The 23,346-nt window shown below is 37.7% G+C and overlaps 1 protein-coding gene across 1 annotated transcript in view; it reads left to right on the top strand.

The window, feature by feature from the left end:
• The first annotated feature begins 2,254 nt into the window (after positions 1 to 2,254).
• LOC108714431 (phosphoglucomutase-like protein 5) overlaps positions 2,255 to 23,346 on the top strand; it is a 60,204-nt gene continuing 39,112 nt past the window's right edge. Inside the window, exons 1-4 of the mRNA XM_018258653.2 lie at positions 2,255 to 2,898; positions 16,125 to 16,287; positions 20,867 to 21,013; positions 22,444 to 22,569. Of these exons, the coding sequence (XP_018114142.1) occupies positions 2,641 to 2,898; positions 16,125 to 16,287; positions 20,867 to 21,013; positions 22,444 to 22,569 (694 nt within the window). The 5' untranslated portion in view covers positions 2,255 to 2,640. The remainder of the gene's footprint in view (positions 2,899 to 16,124; positions 16,288 to 20,866; positions 21,014 to 22,443; positions 22,570 to 23,346) is intronic.

The following is a 23,346-nucleotide window of genomic DNA, read 5'->3' on the forward strand; positions in this document are numbered from 1 at the left end:
TTATGCTAAAAAATGTAATTGGGATTTCTGTACTATGTTTATACTACGTTTCTTTTCTAATTATTGCCATTGGGGTTTCTATAATCTGTTTTTAATCTGTGAATTTATGTAACAGTCCTAGAGTAGTATGTAGAGGTAGTGGGAAAGCTTGGGAGGTGCTCCTCTAGAGATGTATGTAATAGGAAAACAAAATCAAGTATCAAAACCAAGACATTGTATGTGTTATTTTTAAATTGAAAAGTACAATGATGGATAAAAGATTCCTTTCTATAATTGAGAGAAGACACATTTTTTAATTCAATTAAAATTTTGCATGCAATTTTCCGATACTGTTTATTTCAGGCTTTAGGAATCTTTAACGCTGCTCTATAAAACAGCGTTGACAGTTATGAAAAAGATATTTTAAAAGGCTGTTTCTTAATTGAAACACTAAACATCCAATCCATCATGCCTGAAAACCATCTGGTATGCAGGCATGTTGATAACATAATAACACCGTGGGAACCCATTGAAACATCAAAAATTAATACAATCCAGAATATGAGTCCTACCCTTGTCCCTAACTCCCACTATGTGAAGGGTTTTATGCAGAAAAGTAATAGGAGTCCTGCCCTTAAAAGGTTAGTAATTAGAAAATGATTTGTGAGTCGTGTCTTTGAACCTAGGACATAGTTAAATCAACAGTGTTGAGATCCCTCTGTACGTCTATACTCTATACTGCAGAGTTATGGAAGGTGATGAACAGGAAGAGAGATGGATCCACCAGGCTATGCCACCCCCTATACCAAGAAAATATGAAAACAAGTGTAGGGGTTAATATTGAGACCAAGGAGGAATAGAAGGGATTAGCTTCCCAGGCTATAAGATTTGCCTACAGTGAAGGGACCACAGTGAATAGGGTGTCAGGCTTTAGGTTCTCTCCCTGATCACTCCACTGGATGAGATCCAGACCACGTGTGAGGTATTACTGCCTGGAGGTCTGCTGTACTGCCTTGACTACATCCTCAGGGAATGCACCTGCATCTACCTCTGATATACTGTCTGAGCTGAGTCCCTTTATATATTGTGAAAATGCCTCTTTATTGATGTAAGTAACCAGTGGATCATTTGTCTCTGATAAATAAAGTTATTCTGTTCTGATTGATTTGCAAGAACCTCCTGCCCTGGCGCCCATTTCTTTATTGGTTAAAGCACAGTAGCATGTGGGAGTTGTAGTTGCACTACACCTCACCTTCATTTCTTCCACTTTGTGAAGGCCCTGCCTTAAGTGATAGAGTCCAGTGTAACCCATGCTGTAGTTTACTAGCTAGTTGTTAACCCCGTTGGCCTGTATAGCCCAAAAACGTGTTACATATGTAAATGAAAAAGTGACCAGGCAGAGCCAGTTATACACAGGGTTGTTTAATAAGAAACGGTATCCCTATACCTATGGTTAGCAAAGCTGCCTTGCAGCAGTGGGATTCTAGGTTCAATTCCACCCAGGGAAAGTTTACATATTCAGCTTTGTCTGGGTAATCCAGTTTATGCCACACTCCAAATAATTAAAAACAACAAGTAAATCAGATATTGATGATATTTACCCTATTGTGTATGAATGTAATTATGTAAATTGTAAGCTCCACTGGAGCAGGGGCTGATCTAAATTATTTATAGTCTCTGTGAAGAGCCGCATAATGTTGCTATGTTGCTATGTAAATGAAGAATTATAACAGAATCTCTTTTATTAATAAAGCGCCAACCCCAAGAAAAGAACAGGAGTGGGTGTCCCTAGATAATTATAAAGATACTATTATTCTTTACAAAGATCCAGGATTTAATATGAATAAAGACACAAAAAAACTACAACTAACAAAAGAATATAGCAAATTGTATTTTAGAAAAATGTGTGCTTTTTAGTTTTAGTCTAAAGGTATATGTGTGTGTCAATGACGGCACAAAACCTGCTAAGCTCTAACTGTGTTCGTTACATCTCATACAAGCTGACAGACTTGACACCCTTGGACAAATGTTGCTGCACACAAAGCCGCATCCAGTTACACAGTTAAAGGACAACAATTCTCAGCTACTTTTTTGCTGTGCTATTTTTGGCTTTGGTTTCTGTTGATTGCAAAGATTTAACCCTCCCAGTTTTTTTTTTTTTTGGCAAACCCCTGTCCTTGTTCAAAGACTAACATTTGTTAAGCATTGAACATGGATTCATATGAGGGGAGGGGGTATATGGGTGTGGGATAGGGTTTGGGAGGAGGAGAGGATAGCTGCACTGCTTACAGTGAGGTACACAAGCACATCACAGAGGGAGCTGCACTTTTGGAAGGTTCCCTATTCCAGTATAAGAGGAGAGGAGAAAAATATATCATTATTTGCGTGTGAGAAGGGAGAAGTGACATCTATAAAGTGGACCAGTATCATAATAGAGCTCTGCTGCCAGTTCTACAGTTCCAATGCTTTGTGATACACTGACAAGAGAAGGAAGCACTTGATAGATTTAAAGACTAAGGTTTCCAGTTCACAGCCAGGGAGGAGCCTTTTCCCCTACTCTTCTAGGATTGCTGTCTTGCTGTCACTCTGTTGATTTTTTTTGCAAAACATTTACAGGAGTGGATCTGAGAGCACACTAGAGTTGAATAGGAACCACTGGACATGGAGATAAACCCCATTCCTGTACTTACAATCCAGACTGTTCCCTATGAGGATCAGAAACCAGGTAGCAATGGCTTTAGGAAATCTACAACGATGTTTGAGAGCAAGAAGAACTATCTGCAGAACTTTATCCAGAGTGTGCTGTCATCCATAGACCTTAGGGATCGCCAGGGTTGCACCATGGTGGTGGGAAGTGATGGAAGGTACTTCAGCAAGACAGCCATTGAGATCATTGTGCAAATGGCGGCAGCCAATGGGGTAAGTTAATATTTAGGAGTGGGTGGAGTGACCGGTACAGTGGGCTCAGAGTATACATCATGCAAAGAGGGAACTAAAGCAGAGAGAGAATGTCCATGTCCAACCTATTATACCATTACACACCCTTCTTTAAATCAGTAGAATTATACCATGTGTAGTATGCTAAAATCCCTGCAGTCACAAAATAAAGCATATGTAGATGCCTTAAAGTCACCTTATGTTGGACTTCATGGGTAGCATACACTGGTGTATTGGTTTCAGCAGGCTCTCAATTATGTGTGTTCAGAAGTACTTTTCCACTTGTGTATGTCGCAAATAAATTCGCAAAACTGTGGCAAAAAATCTGCTGCGTAAAAAAAATTGCCGCACATCAGAATAGTCGCACACTATTCCGGATGCCTGTTGACTTTAATGCATTTGGACAAAATAGTCGCGCGTGTAAAAATTGTCACGGGGGTCTAAATTGACAAGCGTCAAAATAATTTTGATGCCCATTGACTTCAATGCGTTTTGCAAATTTTTCACCAAAGCAAAATGGGACAAATTCGCCCATCACTATTCATGAGCAATTTTTGGGGCAAGGATTTAACAATACTCGTGCCAACCAGGAGACGGTTATTTTCACTGACGACAAAGAAACAAGGTTAGGGCTAATTAGATGCTTAGTGATTAATCCAGTTTGCCACGAGCATGTATAATGCACCCTATCTTGTTGGTATCAAGGTTATCAGCCCCCATCCATGTCTGGACTGGGGTTCAAAATAGCCCCTGGTATTTCCCGTACACAGAGGCCCAAACAGCTCCCCACCAGCCCAATAAATAGTTATCGTCTATGGCGACTTACAGCAGCCCCTTGAGCATTTTTCAGAACCCACAGTTTGCCAGTCCAGGCCTCCCCGTACCCACAATTTCACAGGCAATTGGTCGCTGTTAGTCCTGATAAACCTATAAAAGAGTATATCTGACGTACTGAATAGAGAGTATAGCTATTCTAGTTTTTTTCTAGATAGCAGTCTGATACCCAAATTTCCCCATGAGAAAATTGGCACTCTTCTAACGTACACATCATGGGTACAGGAAGAAGATATCATGGAATCTGGACAGTGTAGTTCTCAACTGAGTGAAATTATGGGAACTTGGCAACCTGTTTATGACATTGCATATTCCAGTGAAGCAACAGGATTTATTATCTTTTCCTTCTAATGAAATGTATTTTTGCTTGTCGATCAGCAATACTCATTTTTATAGACTTGACATTTTGTGTGAATGTTGAATATTATTCTATTTTGTAAAACCCTAGTTTTATTTATATAAAGTTACTTAAACCACATTCCTTAGCATAATGGAAATGGCAGCGCTGCAGGTACCATGCTATTACATTATTTCTAGATGAAGTTTGGGGTTTATTGCATACCAACAGTTTGTTTCCTGCTTCTTTCTGAACATGAACATCAGACTAAGTAGAAAACTGGAGATGTTTATATTGTGTGCGATAATTTTCAGGTGAAACACCTATATTTGCCTTGAAGGCCCATTGTTGTTTGAGGGCAAAGTAAGCTTGTTGTACCCAAAAATACCTTTTGATCCAGGATAATTGAAAACTTGTTTGGCAATCCAGTGTATTTGCAGAAAACATACCTTCTTCCGTTTTCTAAAGCTATTGTTTTTTTGTGTTCATTTGCACACCAGTAGTGTCAGAGTAGGAAAGTAAATCAGATGTATAAATAAAGGGCTCTCAAAGTGCTCTCATCATAGGTATATATTTAGATTATCTGCCATAAAGCCACATAGCACTGGAGTTTCTTTGCTGATACCCACCTGGGATCAGTTCCTATAAATGTGCCTATGGTTGTCCGGCACACATGGTTAATGCCCAGAACTTGCCAGGAAATCAGTAGCACTTCCTGATCCTAAGTGGGTAGAAGCATTTGTTTTAATTCCCAAAGGGACACGACCAAGGAAAAATTAGCCATTTTATGACTCCACCCATATCAACTTGTTAAATTAAACTTTTATGACTACCCACCAGATAAATTCTGATTCTGTATTAATTGATTGGATCTATTGGAAGAGAGTTTTTACTATTTGCAAACTCAGCTAGCAGTCCCAAAAAACAACTTCATGTTTGTTCCTCTGATTGACAGATATTCTTGAGCTTCTTAAATAATCACTCATTACAAAGGGCAATTGAAATAATTTATATTTGGCAATATTCTGTTTTATTAACTAGCCATTAGCTTTTTATAACACTAATGCCAATGGAACCTTTGGCGGTGCAATAAATATTCATCCTCTAACTATACATATATTGCAGTAAGAGAGCAGTTTTGTGCCATAAGGAAAGATATGTGTACATATATATAAAGCATGCACAGTTGGAGCAGTTTGCCGTTTTGCGCAACTGCGCATGCGCGGAATTACATGGAAATTGCCAGTCTCGCAGTCAGCTTACAGAGGACGTAGAAGATGGACGCATTGAACTTTGCTGAAAGAATCTGCGGCGAGGGGTAAGTATGTAGAATGGGGCATCTTCCCGGGGAGGGGGGTAGTTAGCCTGGGGGAAGGAGGGAGGGGGGTCTACCTGGGGTGGGGGTACAAGTTTTTTTCAGAACAGGTTGATTTCTCCTTTAAAGTTAACAGAAGAGGCTTTTTGCTGCCCCTGGTAACTTGTGAGCTAGTTGATTATATTGGCACAGTGCCCCATGGTCTATATAGGCCAAACTGAACCACTTGTTTGGTGACCTTGCCTAATTAGTCGATATTTCCATGTATGCCCAGTTCAAGTCTTGATCGTGTTTAATGTGTGATTTGTTTATGCAGCCAAGATGTACATTAAACAATTATACAACATATAAGTAGTCTGTACTCGGGTAGCCTCCTTGTCTCGGATGAAATTCATATATAGAAAAGGCTAGACCAGGGGTGTCCAAAAGGTAGATCAGGATCTGCCAGTAGACCCTTAGTTGTTGATCAGTAGATCTCAAGATATTGTCAACAAACAGTTTGACTAAATGACCCTTTGTTTTATTTTTTTAATTCAAATATTTATTCTGTTACGGTTACATAAAAAAGAGTTGTTTTTTAAATATAGTAATATAAATGCACTTATAAATCAATATAATATTTAAACAATATTTTTCATGGAACAGAATGCTAACAGTAATATTATCCATGTAGATCATAATGAGACAACATCACTAAAAGTAGACACCAAGTATGGGCACTCCTGGGCCCGATCTTTCGGATTAGGGGATTCGGTGCATCCCTAATATATATACTGTGTATATATATATGTATATATATATATATATATATATATATATATATATATATATATATATATATATATATATATATATATATATATATATATATATATATTGCAGAACTAACCATTATATTGACACATTATAAATACAGTATGTGTTACACTTTAGGTTATGTATATAGTATACATCCCTGGAATTGTGACTTGAAAAAATATCATGATCAGTACAGTGCTGCAGTTTGTTTAGGACAGACTTTCTTATGGGAAGTGAACATAGAGTCCTGCAGCGGATCAAGAACTCACTATACCTGCAAAGGGGTTTGGTTTTGGGTAGAAGGTTCCCAATTCACCAATCAGGAGGGCAGTCCAAGGGTACCCTGGTATCACTATTCCTCCCTGCCACCCTTTGGTCCACGGTGATGGCACTTGCAATCACATGTGTCCACGAGTTGGGTAGTGAGTAAACCATTGCGGGTGCAGGTCAGTTAGGGGGGTCTGGGAAGGGGGTATAGCAGGGTGGCAGGTACAGGTAGGATTTCAAGTCAGTGGGTATGGGTTGGGCACAGATCTGCCCAAATGGACCCATGCAGGACTCTAATTAAAAGTCTAAATGAAGGCTGCATCTAACTTCTAGTTGAATAGAAGGTATAACAATGAACCATTGTTGTTTGCAAAAGATTATTAGAATTTGCCAATATACTGTATTAAAGGAGAAACAAACGCTTAATAAAAAAAACCCTACCCCCTACCCTACATAGACCCCATTCCCTCCTCCCCCCAGCCTAGCTGCCCCTGGGCAAATGCCCCTACATTTTTTACTTACACCTAAGTGCAGATTCTGTCCAGTGGAGTTCACGGCAGCCATCTTCTTCTCTTGGGTATTCTTCAGAAAGAAAAGATTGTTGGAGCATTTTTAATAAATTATATTGGAAAGTTGCTTAGAACTATGATTTATTTTATTGGCATATTTTTATTTTGGGGTTGACTTGCCATTTGTGTTGTATGCTGTCCTAATTAGAATTATATCAAACAGTTAATTTGCCTGTGTCAGTAAAGTTTATTATCATGGGACAGAATCCAGGAATCCAAAAGCCTGGAACACACAATGAGAGTGCACACTGTTGCAGCTTCTCACACATGCCTTGTGAGAAAATGGACAACAGAAAGCAACTGAGCCCAGCTCTAATTTTGGAAACCTGTTTGTAAACTGATCAGGTTGTATGAACATCACAAGAAAATATAGTTGCAAGTAATTTTCTGCACAATCTTTGTATTTGCAGATCATAAGGGCACTAGGTCAAGACATAAGTTATTATGCTTATATGCTCATAAACCTATTACAGCGGAACCTCAATTTTACATCCCCTGATTTTAAGTTTTCCCTTATTTTACATTATTGTTTTGTGGTCCCACCTATATATTATGCATAATACCTTTCCCTGATTTTACATTTTCCTGGATTTTACATCATTTTTTTATGGTCCCCTGAAAAACATAAAATGAGGGTTCTACTGTTTATTACTCCAAGAATTAAAAATGTATTATAAATGTTATACATTATAAGAAATGTCAGTGCATATGAATACATCTTAGGGGCAGATTTATCAAGGGTCAAAGTGAAAATTAGAATTTTAGTATTAGTTTTTCAAATTTTCAAGGTCTTTTTCGTGGCATTTGACTAGGGAATAGTTAAAATTCGATTAGAGTTATTTTTTTTAAAAAAAAAATCGAATTCGATTTTTGAAATTTATCATGTAATAGCGCTTTAAGAATTCGAATTTGACTATTCACCACCTTAAACCTGCCGAATTGCTGTTTTAGACTATGGGGATGTCGTGATTTGCACACATATACCCTGCCTGTCCTAGTCTTTGGGGCAGATTAATTAAGGGTCGAATAGTAAACTAGAATTCGAATTTTCGAATTGTTTTTGGTGTCAAAATTCACACATTCAAATTTGAATCCCCCAATTCGAATGTAAATCTGAATGTGAGATTTATCACACCTTGAACAAGGAAACAGTTCTAATTCAAATATTCGTCACCTTTAGGGATGCACTGAATCCACTATTTTGAATTCGGCCGAACCCCCGAATCCTTTGCTAAAGATTTGGCCGGATACCGAACCGAATCCTAATTTGCATGTGCAAATTAGGGGTGGTAAGGGGAAAACATTTTTTACTTCCTTGTTTTGTGACAAAAAGTCACGCAATTTCTCTCCCACCCCTAATTTGCAATATAATAAGCAAATTAGGATTTGGATTCGGTTCGGCCAGGCAGAAGGATTCGGCCGAATCCTGCTGAAAAAGGCAAATCCCGAACCAAATCCTGGATTCGATGCATCTCTACCTAAAACCTGCCGAGTTAATTTACAAGTCAATGGCAGAGGTCAGTTGAAATGATTTGAATATGTCAATTGCCTTTCTGCCATTCAATTTTTTTTTCTCCAAGGGAAAACTTGATTTGAATTCAATTCAAGTTTTCGGGTCGGGACTGTTCACATTCGAGTTGTGATTATATTCGAATTTATTAGAGTAAAAAAAATTCACATAAATTCAAATCCGACCTTTGATAAATCTGCCCATTCGTTTTTTTATAATGCCATTAGCATTTAGATTCCCTATGAAATCAGGCTGGTACATAATAGGAGAACAGAATGTAATCTTGCTCTTACATTTATTCCCATTACGATCCTTGCATTCTTTTTTCGAGCTTTATTTCCCATGCCCCTTCATTAAGCAATTTTAAGCATAAAACTAAATGTATTTTAATTATAAGCAAATTTTAAACAGCTTAAATAGCAGCTGACACCTATAACAGCATTCTAAAATCTTCTTAATTACATTACTTTTCCAAATACCCTCATTTGCACCCCTAGAGTTTACATATAGCCATTATGGGGGTCTTGCAGGCAAAATACTCTGATCTGAGTTCTGGCAAGTGAAGATTCATTCCTCTACATAAAAGAATGTGTTTAACACCCAGCTCTGTTTTTTGGTAGACAGATGTTCTCCCAGCAGATTTGTTAGTAACTGGGAAACTGGGAAAGACAGTCCTAGAGGAGCAATAATACTTAAAAATAAGTGTCATTTAAAGCAGTATCTTGGAATATTACAACTATACATTTGAATTATATCACAAACAACTCAGATCACTTTGTCTGCCTAGAAGAAATCTAATGAAGCAACTGAACTTTACTCAGATATGGGCCTAATCTGTGTGCCAGTCTTTTATTTCTGTCTATGATGCTAAGAACAGAGTAATAGTTGTGATCCCCTTGCAGGTACTGCTAAATTAATTTCCTCAAGACAGAACTGAAGGAGACTATTTTGAAAGTTCAGATGGGGGGGGGGGGCTCCATTCTCTTGTATTTTTAAAGGGGTTGTTTACCTTAACATTAACTTTTAGTATGATGTAGATAGAGAGTGATATTCTGAGAACATTTGCAATTAGTTTCATTTTTTATTTTTGGTGTTTTTTTAGTTATTAAGCTTTTTATTCAGTTTGCAATTTCAGCAATCTATGCTATGGTCCAAATGACCCTGACAACCATGCACTGATTTGAATAAGAGACTGGAATATGAATTGGAAGTACCTGAACAGAAAAATCAGTAATCAAAAGTAGCAATAACAATACATTTGTAGCTTTACAGATCGTTTGTTTTTTTTAAATGGGTCAGAGACCCCTCCCCCCATTTGAAAGCTGGAAATAACCTGAAGAAGAAGGCAAATAATTAAAAAAAAGATAAAAAAAAAATAAAAAATGAAGATCAAATGGAAAGCTGCTTATAACTGGCCGTTCTATAACATACTTAAAGTTAACTTAAAGGTGAGCCACCCCATTAAATAGCTTACTTTAGCACAGTGGTATAATCGGGCCTCATCACAAATAATAAAAAATTAAAACCAACTGCAAATTGTCTCAGAATATCACTCTCTACATTAAAATGTTAACTCAATGGTGAACAACCCCTTTAATTTATGATTCATTTATGTTGCTGAAGTCAAGCCAATTTCTGTTGCTGTTTTGTTGCTGTTGCAAAGGCTTTTGAATTTAAAATAAATGAACTGGTTTCCTCTGGACCAGGTGGTAGCTCAAGGGTTCCCCCAGCGCTAAGGTGTCTAAAGTATCTGGTGTATGTGTTCTTCTTATGTCAAATTGGACTTGGAAACCTTTCAGCGTAATAGCGTCCAATTTATGGTGAAGTAGGAGCACAATTGCATTCATTTTGACATATCACAACAATTGCGACAGGTGCAACGGCCCTTGCGATCACAACAATGCTGGAATTCTGGGAAAGTAATCTGTATTATTGGGGAAAAACATGCAGATTGTGCTCAAAATTGCACTTTGCAGCCATATAGAGCAAGAAACACTTTTTCTTCTTCTTAGTTATCTGCATTTGCTAATGTCTCCAATTATGTACTTTCTTATATGGTGGGGGCTGACCATAGAGAAACTTCACTTAACAAAATAATAGGGCAGTGTCTGCATCACACCATCTAGTCTACAAACAAGACAAATAACATATATACCAAAATGGTGCCAACTTAACAAAAAGTCACACTTGTAAGTATGCTGGGGTAGAGTACCTGATGTTTGGTCTGCACACCTTATCGCCCTAATGCCACCACCACTGTTAGTTCGACCCCTGCTCCTGCAAGCACACAATCTCCCTCTCCAATTTCACCCCCATTATGTGCACCCAAGGCATGAGCCTCACCTGCCTACCTCTAGTTCTGGATCTGCCATTCATGAGCAGACTGGTGTTTTTCTTTGGGCTTTCTGCTTGTTAGCTCACATAGAGATACTTTGTAGGTAACATTTCAAAACGAGAATTTACTCCCCACAATTTAATACCTCCGGGGGTGGGTGTACTAGCAATTTAAAAAAAAAAAAATGACTGTTACACCCAACAGTGTGGGCTTTATTAGAAAAATATTTTTGCATTCAAATAATGTAACTCCAATTGGGATGGGGGTCCTCTGGTGTCACTAAATTATCACTGTGCATATGCTCTTCGTAAAAAGGGATTCAGGTGCCCCCAGTCATGTGATAATGCTCTTATAAACTCCAGTCACTCTTTACTGCTGCACTGCAAGTTGTAGTTATAACCCCCTGTCCCTTTGCCCCCAGAAGCCTATCAGCAGAACAATGGGAAGTTAACCAGATAACAGTAGATATAGGAGATATAGGAATAGCACTCAATAGTAAAAAACACACTGCTACTCCTTCAGTTACATTGAGTAGGAGAAACAATAGCCTGTCAGAAAGCAATTCCATAGTGCAGCATTGGCTCTTTCTGAAAGCATGTGACCAGGCAAAATGATCAGAGATGGCTGCCTCCATACCTAACTAAAATACACTTGTTGGTTCAGGAAAAAAAATTCACATGGTAGAGTGAATTATTTCCAGTGTAAACAGTGTAATATAGAAATACAAATGAGCTATTATGCTGTCTGATAGGGTCATGTCCCCATAACATCACTTTCGAAATAAACACACAGTTTGCATCAAGCCTGTTGTGCTGATTGTTCCATTTGCTACATAACAAGGGGGTGCCATTCCACAACACTGTACCAGGCTGGTAAACTGTTTTAGTTAGTAGAATGTGAACAGTGCATGCACACAACCTACAACAGGGATTTGGTAAAAATGGTAATAAAATCCAATACAGAGGTGAAAGATGCAAATAAGAGGTTTCAAGCCCATTCTTTACATCATTTTAGTGTGCACTACACGTATGTTGGGTGTGTTTTGATGCTGGCACTGTGCCTGGAATTGGCAAACAAGGCCCTGGATTTTAGTATTTATGTTTATTGTACATAAAATATTTGTATCTACTATAATTTCCTTAATTTATTACCGCTGCATGCCAACTAGCAGATATGTTCCATAGGAATAAAAGAAAACAAATTAAATTCTGAATAGGTCCAGGAAAGGGTTACAACTGGCCAGTTCTCTGAGTAAAAGAACTAATGATATTTTTTTTTCTGCTATATTGGTACAAAGCTTTTCCATTTACCTATGCTCTTTTCCATAAAGGATTATTTCTGTTTAATCAATAAGCATTAAACAAAGTTCCACACAGTGAAAAGAAGGTTCCGCATTGGTCTGCAAATGTTTTCCAGATATAAACAGTAGTGATGGCTTATGCTAAGCACTTTCTTCGTCAGAGCATCAAGAGCTATAGTCATTGGACATTTTTTTTCTGTTCATAAAAACGTGTTACCTGGAAACATTTCAAACTTGACCGCATAAGAAGCCATGGAATGTTCATATTATTTCCTTTTCTCATTGTTCTCCATTTAATCCACACGCTTTCCTGTTTAAAGGAATTTGCAACACTAGAATGAATTCAGCAGGCCTCTGTTTTCCTCTTGTCTAATTAATGCTGATAGCATTACCCTAATCTGGAGAGGACATGAAAAGGAAACAGTTTATGTTACTGTAGATCAGTTTACATGGAATTTGAATTTCCAGTTCCACTTTAGGTACTGTCTGATTATCTCTGGCATAGCAGTCCAGGGCAGCACTTAAGCATTCCACTTGCTGTCATCTCTACTTGGCTAACATTTACGTCTCTGTTAAAATCTGTTTCCTGCCTTTTTACTAATTCATAAAAGGTTTTGGGTTTTATAACTTAGGTAGAGAGCTATTAGTTTTGTTACTGCAGTCAAACTTATAAAGGCTAGCAATTTTACAGGTTAGCTTTTTGCACAGAATATTGTCATTTACAAAGATGTAAAATTCAATATCGCAAAGACATGTGCCTCTGTTTATAAATCTAAGATGGGTTCATTGCTTCAATAATAATTTACCAGAATTCTGTTCATTGTCTTTTTTTTCTGTATGCCATAGTTGCTTCATGTGTGGTCAAGTCTGCATCCATTGGTAGACTGAAGAAGCTTACCGGACAATTGCTGTTATTTAAATATACATTTTTGCCCTCTCTATATAGTGGTCTTCTATTCCCAACTCCCTTCTCTTGGTCTGTTCTTCTCCAAATATTCTTGCAAGGGGCTAAAATTGGGTAAGATGCGCATGCTCATATTTGAGTAAAAATGGCAAGTGCAAATATTTTTTCAATTTCTAAAAAAAAGTCTAGTTGGGACCCATGAAGGGTACCGACACACAATATTATCCATAGGGGCAGAACTAGCCATTGTGCAGCCAGTAAGAATGGCGCCAAGAAGCTTTGACTAAAGATAAAGGTGCAATTCTAATTAATGTGGGTTGCATTCTGATTGCTTTTAACAGGGGTGTAACTACAGACTAAGCAGACCCTGTGGATGCAGGAGTGGGGCAGGAGGTACAGGAGCCCTATAGGTATAGGCCCCAATTAAAATACAATTCAATAAATATTGGTAAAACAGGTCAAACTCTAGACTTTTTGGGGGCCTGAAAAATTACTTGTTGTGGGACCCAGTAATATCTAGTTATGCCACTGGCCTTTAAACTCAGATCTTCAAAATGGTTTTCTGCCCCATACCACCTCTACTTATTGAATGCTCGTCTGGGCACAGTACAGTAACTGCTGGATATGTTGGGGGTCCACAGGTGACCTCTGACTACTCATAAAGTCTGCACATTATACATAAAGGTGACAGTAGCACAATACCTTACATTTTCATAAAAGCAATAGAGTTCATCAACTAACTTAACTATTTACCTGTAATATATCCATCATGCTTACAAATAGTTTTTCCTTCTTATAATCCTCAATGCCTGTGCTGGAACTGTGACACTGTCCTAGATATATTTGTATGCATATGTCTTGTAGATGTAGACCTTTACATTTTTGGAGCCCAGATGTTGGGAACAGGTATGTGGAGCTCTGTGTGAATGATAAAGTGACCGTGGTTACTGTATAACTTTAATCATCACGATTTACCATTTTGTGGGAATGTGAATATTTGTATGGTATGCAAAGCCACTGCAAGAAAAAGAAGTCCATAAACAAAGGAAAAAAGGAACAATGAGCTTTTATTCAGATTGTACTAATATATCCAAAGCTCTTTGGTGGTATAGATTGTTTCATTTTCATTTGCAATCCTCACTGATTGATGCATAGATAAATGGCATCACAATTCAGTGCTAGCTAAGAATAGCCCAAAATTATTTTTTTTCAAAACATATATTTTGGTGAACCATATATCAAAATCTTTGTCCATAGATTTACATCTGCAGAAACTTTGAAATAGTTGCAAAAATATACACCATCCCATTATCATCAGCTTTCATATAGAGGTTTTTAGGGCGTTTGGTTTCTGCAGTTGGACATCTCGGCATGCAGTCATCATTGAACATTTAATGTTACTGTTCTTAAAGGAAAACTATACCCCCAAAATGAATACTTAAGCAACAGATAGTTTATATCAAATTGAATGACATATTAAAGAATCTTACCAAACTGGAATATATATTTACATAAATATTGCCCTTTTACATCTCTTGCCTTGAACCACCATTTCGTGACTCTATCTGTGCTGCCTCAGAGATCACCTGACCAGAAATACTACAACACTAACTGTAACAGGAAGAAGTGAGGAAGCAAAAGGCAGAACTCTGTCTGTTAATTGGCTCATGTGACCTTACATGTGGTTTGTAGGTGTGCACAGTGAATCATACGATCTCAGGGGGCGGCCCTTATTTCTTAAAATGGCAATTTTCTATTTATGATTACCCAATGGCACATACTACTGAAAAAGTATATTATTATGATAATGGTTCATTTACATGAAGCAGTGTTTTAGACATGAGCTGTTTTACTCAGTATCTTTTAATAGAGACCTACATTGTTTGGGGGGTATAGTTTTCCTTTAAATCCCTACTATTTTTACTCTTGGATTTTGTGTACCTCTTTCTTCCTTTAATAGTTACAGTATGAGCAATGCAACATGTGTATTTTGCACTTTAGGCATATACCTCTCTACCACACCATTGTCAAACCTTCACAATTCTCCACGATTTATTGTGCAGCTGACTGCTTTCATCAAGTACAGGTTTCTTCTCTTTACCTTCCCACACAATTTGCAGAATTGTCAATAAGGCTTATGGCTCTGCCAAATGCTATAGCTAATGCTAAGTAGGGTTTATTTATAACCACTGGGCAAATTTGCCCCTGGGCAGTAACCCGTAGCAACCAATAAGTGATTAGCTTTTTTCAGCCAGTTGCAGGTTGAAAACTGAAAGCAAGCATCTGATTGGTTGCCATGGGTTACTGCACAGGTGCAAATTTGCCCAATGTCTATAAATGACCCCACTGTTTTTTGTGTATAAGATGTCTGGATGCCAGTGTGTTGATATTTCTATTACTAACTTCTGCCCTTGTTCTACATGGGATTCCTGATTGAGTAAACTCTAGTATGAGTCTACTGCTGTTGAGTATCCAAAACATAAAAACCAGGCCAGCTGATGTAAGGGCCCACATTCCAAAGCAATGCAAACAAGACACCTCTGCAAAACCTTGTCACATATTTATTAAACCCAGAGATTCATCAAATTACTCCTAACACTAGGATGGAACACTTATTTTGTATATATGGTGGTGAATGTGGGTGTCAGTAGCACCTGATGAATAAAAATTGGGGTAATGTTCTTTGACATCTTACTGCATACTTTGGCTAGTTTACACAATAGCACACATTTATATATCTGATTCATTTGTGGTTACTAGGGTGTTGGGGATTGAGAAACAATTATATTAAGACTGATGGTTCCTCTGGATGGTGTCCCTTTAATCTGGTATTGAATGGGTTATATGAGCTTCAGCTGATGCTAGCTAGATAACATCTTGCTTGCTGCCCTTATTCTATAGCGTGCTTCTGTATAATTTGCATAAATAAATGTATCATAGTATTGTTGTGTATCACAGTGTAATAAGCAACATTGACCAGTTGTAGCAAGTGATATTTGCTTTAACTTTTCATTTGACTATATTCTCTTCTCCTGTTAGATTGGGCGATTAATCATTGGCCAGAATGGATTATTGTCTACACCTGCTGTATCATGCATCATCAGAAAGATCAAAGCAATTGGAGGAATTATCCTAACAGCCAGTCACAACCCAGGAGGACCAGGAGGGGATTTTGGAATTAAATTTAATGTTGCTAATGGAGGTAAATGATTTGGGTGGATATCACCACACACCAGGATTCATGTACAAAAGAATCTCCCTACTGTGAATCTGATAAACATAAAAGAAACAAGTGGGGCACATTTACTAAGGGTCGAATATCTATCGAGGGTCAATAAACCCTCAAATTCGACCCTCGAAGTTAAATCCTTCTAATTCGAATATAGAATTCGAAGGATTTAGCGCAAATGCTTCGATCCAACGATCTAAGTAAAAATTGTTCGTGCCGAACGATTTTAAGCGATCGATCGAAGGATTTTTCTTCGATCAAAAAAAGCTTAGCAAAGTGATGGGGAAGGTCCCCATAGGCTAACATTGTACCTCGGTAGGTTTAAACTGCCGAAGTATGTAGTCAAAGTTTTTTTTAAAGAGACAGTACTTCGACTATCGAATAGTCGAACGATTTTTAGTTCAAATCGTTCGAATCGAAGTCGAAGGTCATAGTAGCCTATTCGATGGTTGAAGTACATAAAAAAACCTTCGAAATTCGAAGTTTTTTTCATTCGAATTCTTCACTCGAGCTTAGTAAATGTGCCCCGTGATGTTTTATTGAGTAGTTAGTGCCTAACCTGCCCCTGTTTTTACAGGGTGATCCTAAAACATGACCTCCTGAAAGGACCAGATCTTACTGAAAATTAGGAGGAGTTGGGTAGATCAAGGATTTAGCTGGATGTAGTTTGAGTCTTAATTGTCTTGATTTTTTAAATCAGAGCACTGGAAGCTACAGAGTAGTTGTTTCTAACTTAAAACAAGGGGTTGGAAATGCTTGCTTGCCACTCCAGCTGTTGCACAAATACCCCCAGCATTACAAACATAGTATTTATACTGGAAGATTTATTGTAGTTACAGCTAAGGTGACAAGGATGTCCCTTAGATAGCATATATGAGCATCCTTAAAATCTGTTTTGATTCTTTTGTTGGGTATATGGCCCATAACAATATTCCACCTCTGTTTATCCCAGAGGTTGCCAGTGCATGTTCTCAGAATTCTACCACTGACTGCACATCCTGAACCAGGGCCCCTTCCCCTCTGGAAGTGCATGCAATCTCCTCCAGACATGCATCCACCTGCATGCTTGTTTCTCCAGCAATCACCCCCACCCCCTGGACACCTCTTAGCTACGCCACTGTTACATGTGAATTTTCACACTGACTATTTGATAGGAAAAAGTGGACTATTTCGTTTTCATACAATTCAATGTAATGTAAAACATAAACCAGAACAATTCTCACTCCTAGGCATATGCAGACAAATGGTTAAAAATGTATTTACAGAACTGTGTTGACTGGGCATAATATAAAGATTCAAAACATTGGCTGTAACTGGATCACTTTTTCTATGGGGTACAACAAGAGGTAACTCTACAGCAAATATATCATCTGGGAGTATAGAGCATCGTAGTGAATGCCTGGACCCTCTCAGAAGATTGCAGACAAAGCCTCATTAATCTTCATACATTGTGTGATAAATGTAACAAACACACAAAAGTTGGAGTCTGCGAGATCCTGCTGTAATGTACAAAATCAAGAACAGATGCTAACTTACCAGAAATGTTGAAAACAATGTTATAACCAAGTTCTGTTAAAAGAACACGTTGTGAGGCGAACCAGTATACAAACTTTCAAATTGCAAAAATGGAAAACACTGTCTTTTTCCTTTTCTTTTCATAAGATTTAACACATGTAACATTAACGATCATTATGAACCTTCAAGGAGACGTATGTTACGTCCAGAAAATGTAATGCATGTTTGAAAATTAATAAAAAACATATTTAAAAAAAAAATACATCACTGACATCACAAATAATGATGAAAATGTCCTTTACTGAAGGATGAATACAAAACGTTGGCTCTGGAATTACTCATGCCACAACATTGATTCACACAAAGAAGGTGTGTTACATGCCACTTCTGGTGCAGATACTCATGGAAACAATGAACACAGTCTTTTACCACCTGCTCAAGATGGATCAAAGTTGGTCTGTGCAATACTGCAATTTTCCAAAGCATGCATCTGAACATATAAAGAGCCAAGAGATAAAACAAAGTCAGAGTTAATAGGCTGCTGCATTCTCATCACGGACCAGCTGAGCATTTGTGGTTTTAATTTAGGAAAGCAGTTTACAAAAGGCATGTGAGAAATTTGGTGGAGAGGGGGGAATTCTACATCGGGGAACGGCTGAATATCTTGAAAAACAACCTTATACTACCCCTGTAATCTGCCCCAGATCTGTTAAGATTTGTTGTTACTTTTTAGAAAATATAACATTTAGGCACTTTTTAAATTTGGCACTTGCTACAGAGTGCAGCATTCCTTGAGTGCAAATGCTTGTTAAAGGAATACTGACACGTTCCTATGAATATCCATAAGAATGTGTCAGCATTACTAAAGAGCTGTGGCATGAAAATCTAGATAGGCACATGTCCCCCAAAGCCAACACCAGACTATTGGTACTTGCATTTGATAAAGGGGACAGAGAGCTGGGGGCAATGTAATCTTTCATAGGCTGATCACAAATGAAAACAGTAATCCAGCCTGTGGAAGGATCACATCGCCTCCAGCCCTGCGTCACACAACAGCAGAGGATAATTTTACTTTGTCAAAGTATTACTCGGGTAAGTACAACTGGGATGGGGGTGGCTTTGTGGGACTTTTGGCTTACTATATTTGTGTGCTACAACACTTAAATAATACTGACATGTTTTTATGGAACATGTCAGTATAGGTCAGTAAATAACCTCTCATATTTTATACACAATAGGGGTCATTTACTTTGCCCTGGACAACAAGTGCTAGAACACAAAAGGTGGCCATAGACGTAATTATTACGATTTTTCTTGGAAAAGATCTTTCCAAGAAAGATTGTTCGTTTCAATACACACGTGTAGAGCTGAATCATCAGAAATACAGGTAGAAACTATAGAATTCTACCTGTATCTGACAATTCAGCACTAACAATGGCCGATGTTTGGGCACCCGATAACATTTTTCCGTCCAGCCTGTTTGACGAGTCGGCCGATATCCAAGTCTTCTGCCGATATTGGTTGGCTCTTTTCCCACCATACACGCACCGAATATCTTACGAAAATATGCTTCATACGATATTATCTGTGCGTCTATGGCCACCTTAAGGGGCGTAAGAGCATGCCTGGTATGGAATGTTGTTCACTAAATTGAGCGTCAGATTAAAATCCTGTGCTAACCTATCATGGGGATAGGTTAAAAAATGTTGGTTTGCCACCTTGGGGACTTAAAGTAATGGACACAGTAGCCAGCCTTAAAGCCAATTAGGCAGAGATTTTGGATGAATGCTGATGAACTTTAGAACCAACATGTACCCTTAATCTCATAGAGTTAGTATAAGACTTTACAAACATCCAGTTTTATTCCACTAGAACTCAGTTTTATGCCACTAGATCTTTCACAGATTACATGTGTATCTTTTAATCTGAGAAAGATTCAGCAGTGAGAATTCAGAGACTATTGTCCTGTTATAGTATATTATTGTATATGAAAGACAATTGTATCTTGTCTGCTGAATTCACATTTTCTAAACTACTATTTATTTAAACGCAGCCATTACATCACAGCTGTCTCATCATAGTCTGACCCTTTGCTATAACCGCGACAGTTGAAGGACGATGTATGATCACCTGTCTTTTAGTCTAAAGTGTCTTCTCTACATTTTACACATGACAGTATATTACCAGCTGTCCATGTGAGATACTGAGCTGTCCTTTGTTCATTATACATTAATCCCGTCACAACCAAGGAACCCATTACATCACACCTGTTGGCATTCAAGCTTTTGTGTGTAACTGTAGCAGTTCTATTAACAATACCCTGCAACTGTTGGAAATGGTAAGCTCCATTATTCATCACCCAACACATTACAATTCCTATACAAAAAAGGTTTCCTTTGATTATGCTTAATTAATTTTATCTGTCAATCTGTTTAAACCCTTTCAATACAAACAACATACAAACTAGGATACCTAATTACTAGCGGCCATTATTAGACTCCCTTTCAAAGTTTTGATTTTTTTCATTCTTCAGTTTGTATTCTGCATCATTATTTTTTACAGGCCATTGTACTTTTTATCTTCTTTGTCATACAGGCATAAGGTATCCTCCTTTTCTAAATGTGCCAACAATCTGTTGATAAACTCAATAAACATCGCCTATTGGTGTACTTTAACCTCTCCAGAACATCAACAAATTTACATCTCTCCAGATACAATGCAAGATCTTTTAAAGATTTATTTTAGTCCTGCTGCCCCAAAGACCACATATTTAATTCCCAAATGAAACTGCCACCATTTATCTGCTAGCCTTTAAATTACTCAATTTTCGTTCCAAACAGATGTTTCCCAATACACATGGATGCAGATGTTGGAGATATCAGTGATATGATATTTCTCTGTCCTCATTTGCCACTAGGCCTAGTGAAAGCCAGTAGCTGATATAATACTTAAAATATCTATTCTTTGAAGATGTTCTGCAAAGAGACAGGGTTTAATTTTGCATTTCCATGTTCTTAAATCTATTCATGTGTTTCAGGTCCTGCCCCAGATACTGTTACTGATAAAATTTTCCAGATTAGTAAAACTATTGAAGAATATGCCATCTGTCCAGACCTCCGCATTGACCTTTCCAGAGTCGGGAGGCAGGAATTTGACCTGGAGAATAAGTTCAAACCATTTCGAGGTAATTTTCTTGTAGCTCTTGTACAACTGTCACTTAGATTCAGCACTAACTCTGGTTCCAACTGTTTGTTGAAAGTGAAGATTGCAGGAATGTAATAAAAGAGATGGCATATTTGTTGACTACTAGGGGTCCCATAAATATAGAGGACTCACTATACAGTATACTGTACTGAATACTCTGGTTCTTGATGCATTAACTGTAAGCCTTTGTGGGGCATCTGAGATTATGTTTCAGGGCTCACCTATGCTATTTCCCTAGTTGGACTCACTTGCCATTATAAGTGCCATGCTCAGGCCGGACTGGCAATCTGTGGGTTCTGGCAAATGCCAGAGGGGCTGCTGTATGGTTCATAGAAAGTTACCATAGAGTGGGCTGGTTGGGGGCTGTTTGGGCTGGTAGGGGGCTGTTTGGGCCTCTGCGTACTTGGAATGGCAGGGCCTATTTTGACTCCCAGTCCAGGCCTGGCCATGCTGGGTAACTTTAGGAAATATAGGAAGGTTGTACGGGTGGGAGGATTGTGGTGCAGGCTTGTTCAGTTGTATCTATATGCTCTCATTTGTTTGAGAAGTAAATTATTTAATTGTGTACTTAAAAACCAAAGAAAATTAATTATTGGAAGTTCCAACCTTTATGTTGTACCTGTAGAAGGGAAATCTCCTGTTACCTGCTGTGGGATTGTTCTCATTAAAGTTAAAGTAAATAGATAATCATGGGTCTCATGTAATCAGGGAAGGGAGGCTGCCATTTTGGTCACTGCATGTTGTGCCATAGTTATTAAATGGTATTATAATTGTCCTTCACATTCTTTTACAATACAATTACAATTATATTATGGGCTAATTGGATATATTGATTTTTAAAAGGTACTCTGTTTTTTATCATGATGTTATTTGTATTGCCTTAATTGCTTTGACCATGTTTTTTTTTCTTCTCAAAAAAATAAAAAGGTACAGAACCTTAGAACATTAAAAATGAAAAGCTCAATAACATTTTGAATTTCTCCCTCTCCATAGCAATTAGCCTTTTCATATCAGTAAAGGACAAATTAAGAACGCTAGAGCTCACCACAGAAAAACTCACCAGCTATCTATTTATCCCTATGGGATTTTTAGAGAGAGCATTTATTAAACAGTATACTCTAACTTTCACCCATTGATAAACACTCTTTTAAAAATTCCATAGGAATGAATAGAAAGTGGGTGAGTTTTTCCAATGTCACACTTTGATAAATCTGCCCTTATGTGTTCAGTTGCATATTTGTTAAATTATTATATAATCTCAAGTTCAAAGAGTCTCGGAGACGTTTTGTGGTTTCATAGTTGTAATTTGTTTTGCTACATATACATGTGTGTAAAATGAAACTATCAAAAGGACTGTGGCATTAGATTTGACTTAATGTATGAGTTTATTTCATGCATTTTCTATTACAGTTGAAATAGTGGATTCGGTGGATGTGTATCTCAATATGCTCAGAACTCTGTTTGATATGAATGCAATTAAAAGTTTGCTTACTGGGCCTGACCAACTCAAAATAAGGATTGATGCAATGAATGGAGGTAAGATAGTTCTTTTTTTTAGTATATTCCCTATATGTGCTGTGATTTATCTAATAGAAAACTGTTACATTATGTTCTAAAATATATTGATTCCCATTATTTAACTTCCATACGTGTATTTTTCTGTTGTGGTATGACAACTGCAATATCTGTATGTGGTAGTCTAAAGTCAAAGTCATATATATATATATATACGTGCCCCTTCAGAGAAATGGAAAACAGCAAATTAATGGGTCACAGTTAGGTTTATGTCTATCTTGAAACATGATATGTATACCAACCCCTTGCCTGGACTGACTGTTTCTTATTTCCCCACACCCTGTGTCTCAACTCCCTCTGATTTTAGATTGTATGCTCTTTTGGGCACGCCCCTCTTTACCTCTAGTATCTGTTATTGGCTGTTTTTGTATGTAATCTTGTATGTTTAATGTAGGATGCACTGAATCCACTATTTTGGATTTGGCTGAACCCCGAATCCCGAAAGATTTGGCCGAATACCGAACCAAATACCAATTTGCATATGCAAATTAGGGGTGGGAAGGACAAAACATTTTTTACTTCCTTGTTTTGTGACAAAAAGGCACGAGATTTCCCTCTCCACCCCTAATTTACATATGCAAATTAGAATACGGTTCGGCTGGGCAGAAGGATTCGGCCAAATCCAAATCCTGCTGAAAAAGCCCGAATCCCGAACCAAATCTGGATTTGGTGCATCCCTAATGTATACACACATATTTTGTACAGAGATGTTGTTGCTTTATAAATATGTGTTAATGA

Source organism: Xenopus laevis, chromosome 1L (assembly GCF_017654675.1).
Source record: "Xenopus laevis strain J_2021 chromosome 1L, Xenopus_laevis_v10.1, whole genome shotgun sequence".
NCBI classification, from domain to species: Eukaryota; Metazoa; Chordata; class Amphibia; order Anura; family Pipidae; genus Xenopus; species Xenopus laevis.